Source organism: Austrofundulus limnaeus, unplaced genomic scaffold (genome assembly GCF_001266775.1).
Source record: "Austrofundulus limnaeus strain Quisiro unplaced genomic scaffold, Austrofundulus_limnaeus-1.0 Scaffold711, whole genome shotgun sequence".
Classification (NCBI taxonomy): domain Eukaryota; kingdom Metazoa; phylum Chordata; class Actinopteri; order Cyprinodontiformes; family Rivulidae; genus Austrofundulus; species Austrofundulus limnaeus.
Genome location: NW_013953113.1, coordinates 247,073 through 248,576, shown reverse-complemented (window position 1 = coordinate 248,576; position 1,504 = coordinate 247,073). Strand labels below are relative to the sequence as shown.

At 39.5% G+C, this 1,504-nt stretch overlaps 1 protein-coding gene across 1 annotated transcript in view; it reads right to left on the bottom strand.

Moving 5' to 3' along the window:
* Positions 1-728: 728 nt before the first annotated feature.
* The window catches only part of ralgps2 (Ral GEF with PH domain and SH3 binding motif 2), a gene marked incomplete at its 5' end in the record, with an annotated part of 67,744 nt that continues 66,968 nt past the window's right edge, over positions 729-1,504 (bottom strand). Inside the window, 2 exon segments of the mRNA XM_014028025.1 lie at positions 729-947; positions 1,020-1,111. Coding sequence (XP_013883479.1) covers positions 918-947; positions 1,020-1,111 — 122 coding nt within the window.

The following is a 1,504-nucleotide window of genomic DNA, read 5'->3' as shown; positions in this document are numbered from 1 at the left end:
GAGTCCAGTGAAGCCAGCAGTGTGTGTCCGTCATCTGATGGTGGCCAACAGACAACACAAACCACTGCAGGTTTAAAAAAAAAAACAAAAACAAACAAAAACTAAATAAAACAAAAATATTGGTGGTAATTTTTGACTGTGTAACTTTACAAACAGCAGCCCATACACCTGCCTAACCTTGAACACACCTTAGCTTAGATTCTGGGAATTTCGTACCACCGAGAACCACGTGTAACTTCTCTCACATTTAAAGAACTCCCAAAAATTCAGTTACAAACACAAACACACACACAGTGAATTTAGTACATGACAAAAAGAGGGGTGCGTTTAAAAACTCAAGTTCAGAAAATGTGAGAACCGTTTCTGCTGGAACTTATTGCAAATCGGAGCCCTTACATTTACAACAAAACAATAAAACCAGTTTCTGTGCAGGGGGATCTGTGAGAGCATGACTCGTGGAAATAACTCACTGACTTTAAGCAACACAAATGACAAAATAACTGAGCACAAGAACCATCAAGGGAGCATGTGTTTGATGTCCATTTGTGTTGAGATTGTGWTCATTCAGAGAAGAGATGGAGCTTCTACATTTAAGCACAGGGTGGGGCTAGAATCAAACTAGTTTGCTCCTATAAATGAAGAGAAGAAAGGTCCATGTCTCCGGTGATAACAGGACTGACAGTGAGGTCAAACATAAGGGCTCCACTCAGAGAAGACAGGAGACAACATCGATGGTCCAGGTCCTTGTTCAGTGGTCAGTTTATCCACAGGAGACATTTACACACACACACACACACACACACACACACACACACACACTACAAACTCTGGTTAAGGCAGTGGTGGCAGGTTGAGATGAGAACAGGAGCTTCTCCCTCCTCCTCAACCTTCTCCTCAGCTGAACGTCTCACCACATGTCACTCAAACGACATCAGATTGGCTGGCACCTGAGAAAAACAAGGACATGGTTTCACAGCATGTCAGTGACACACACACGTGTGGGGAGTGTGTGTCTCTACCTGTTGCCTGTTGCTCTGACAGGCAGAGCTCAGGTGTTTGAACCACAGCAAGGCGTTCATCCTGTTTCCTGCCTGGTACTTGTAGGTGTTACCTGGAGGCAGCAGAGACACAACGAGGAAGATGAAGAGTTTCCAACTGCTCTGTCAGTCTGAAGCTCTGCTCAACTTCAAAACTAAAACAACTTAAAAAAATTCAGGACAATAATTACACAACAGCTGCTATTTAATCAGTAACGCTTTCTTTTACAGTACCCTTATTACCATGTAATTACAAGGTAATAAAATATAATTAAATGTAATTACTATCTTATTACCATGTAATTACAAGGTAATAAAATATAAATAAATGTAATTACTATCTTATTACCATGTAATTACAAAGTACTAAAAATTTATAAAACGTAATTACTACCTTATTACCATGTAATTACAAGGTAATAAAAATAATTAAATGTAATTACTACCTTATTACCATGTAATTACAA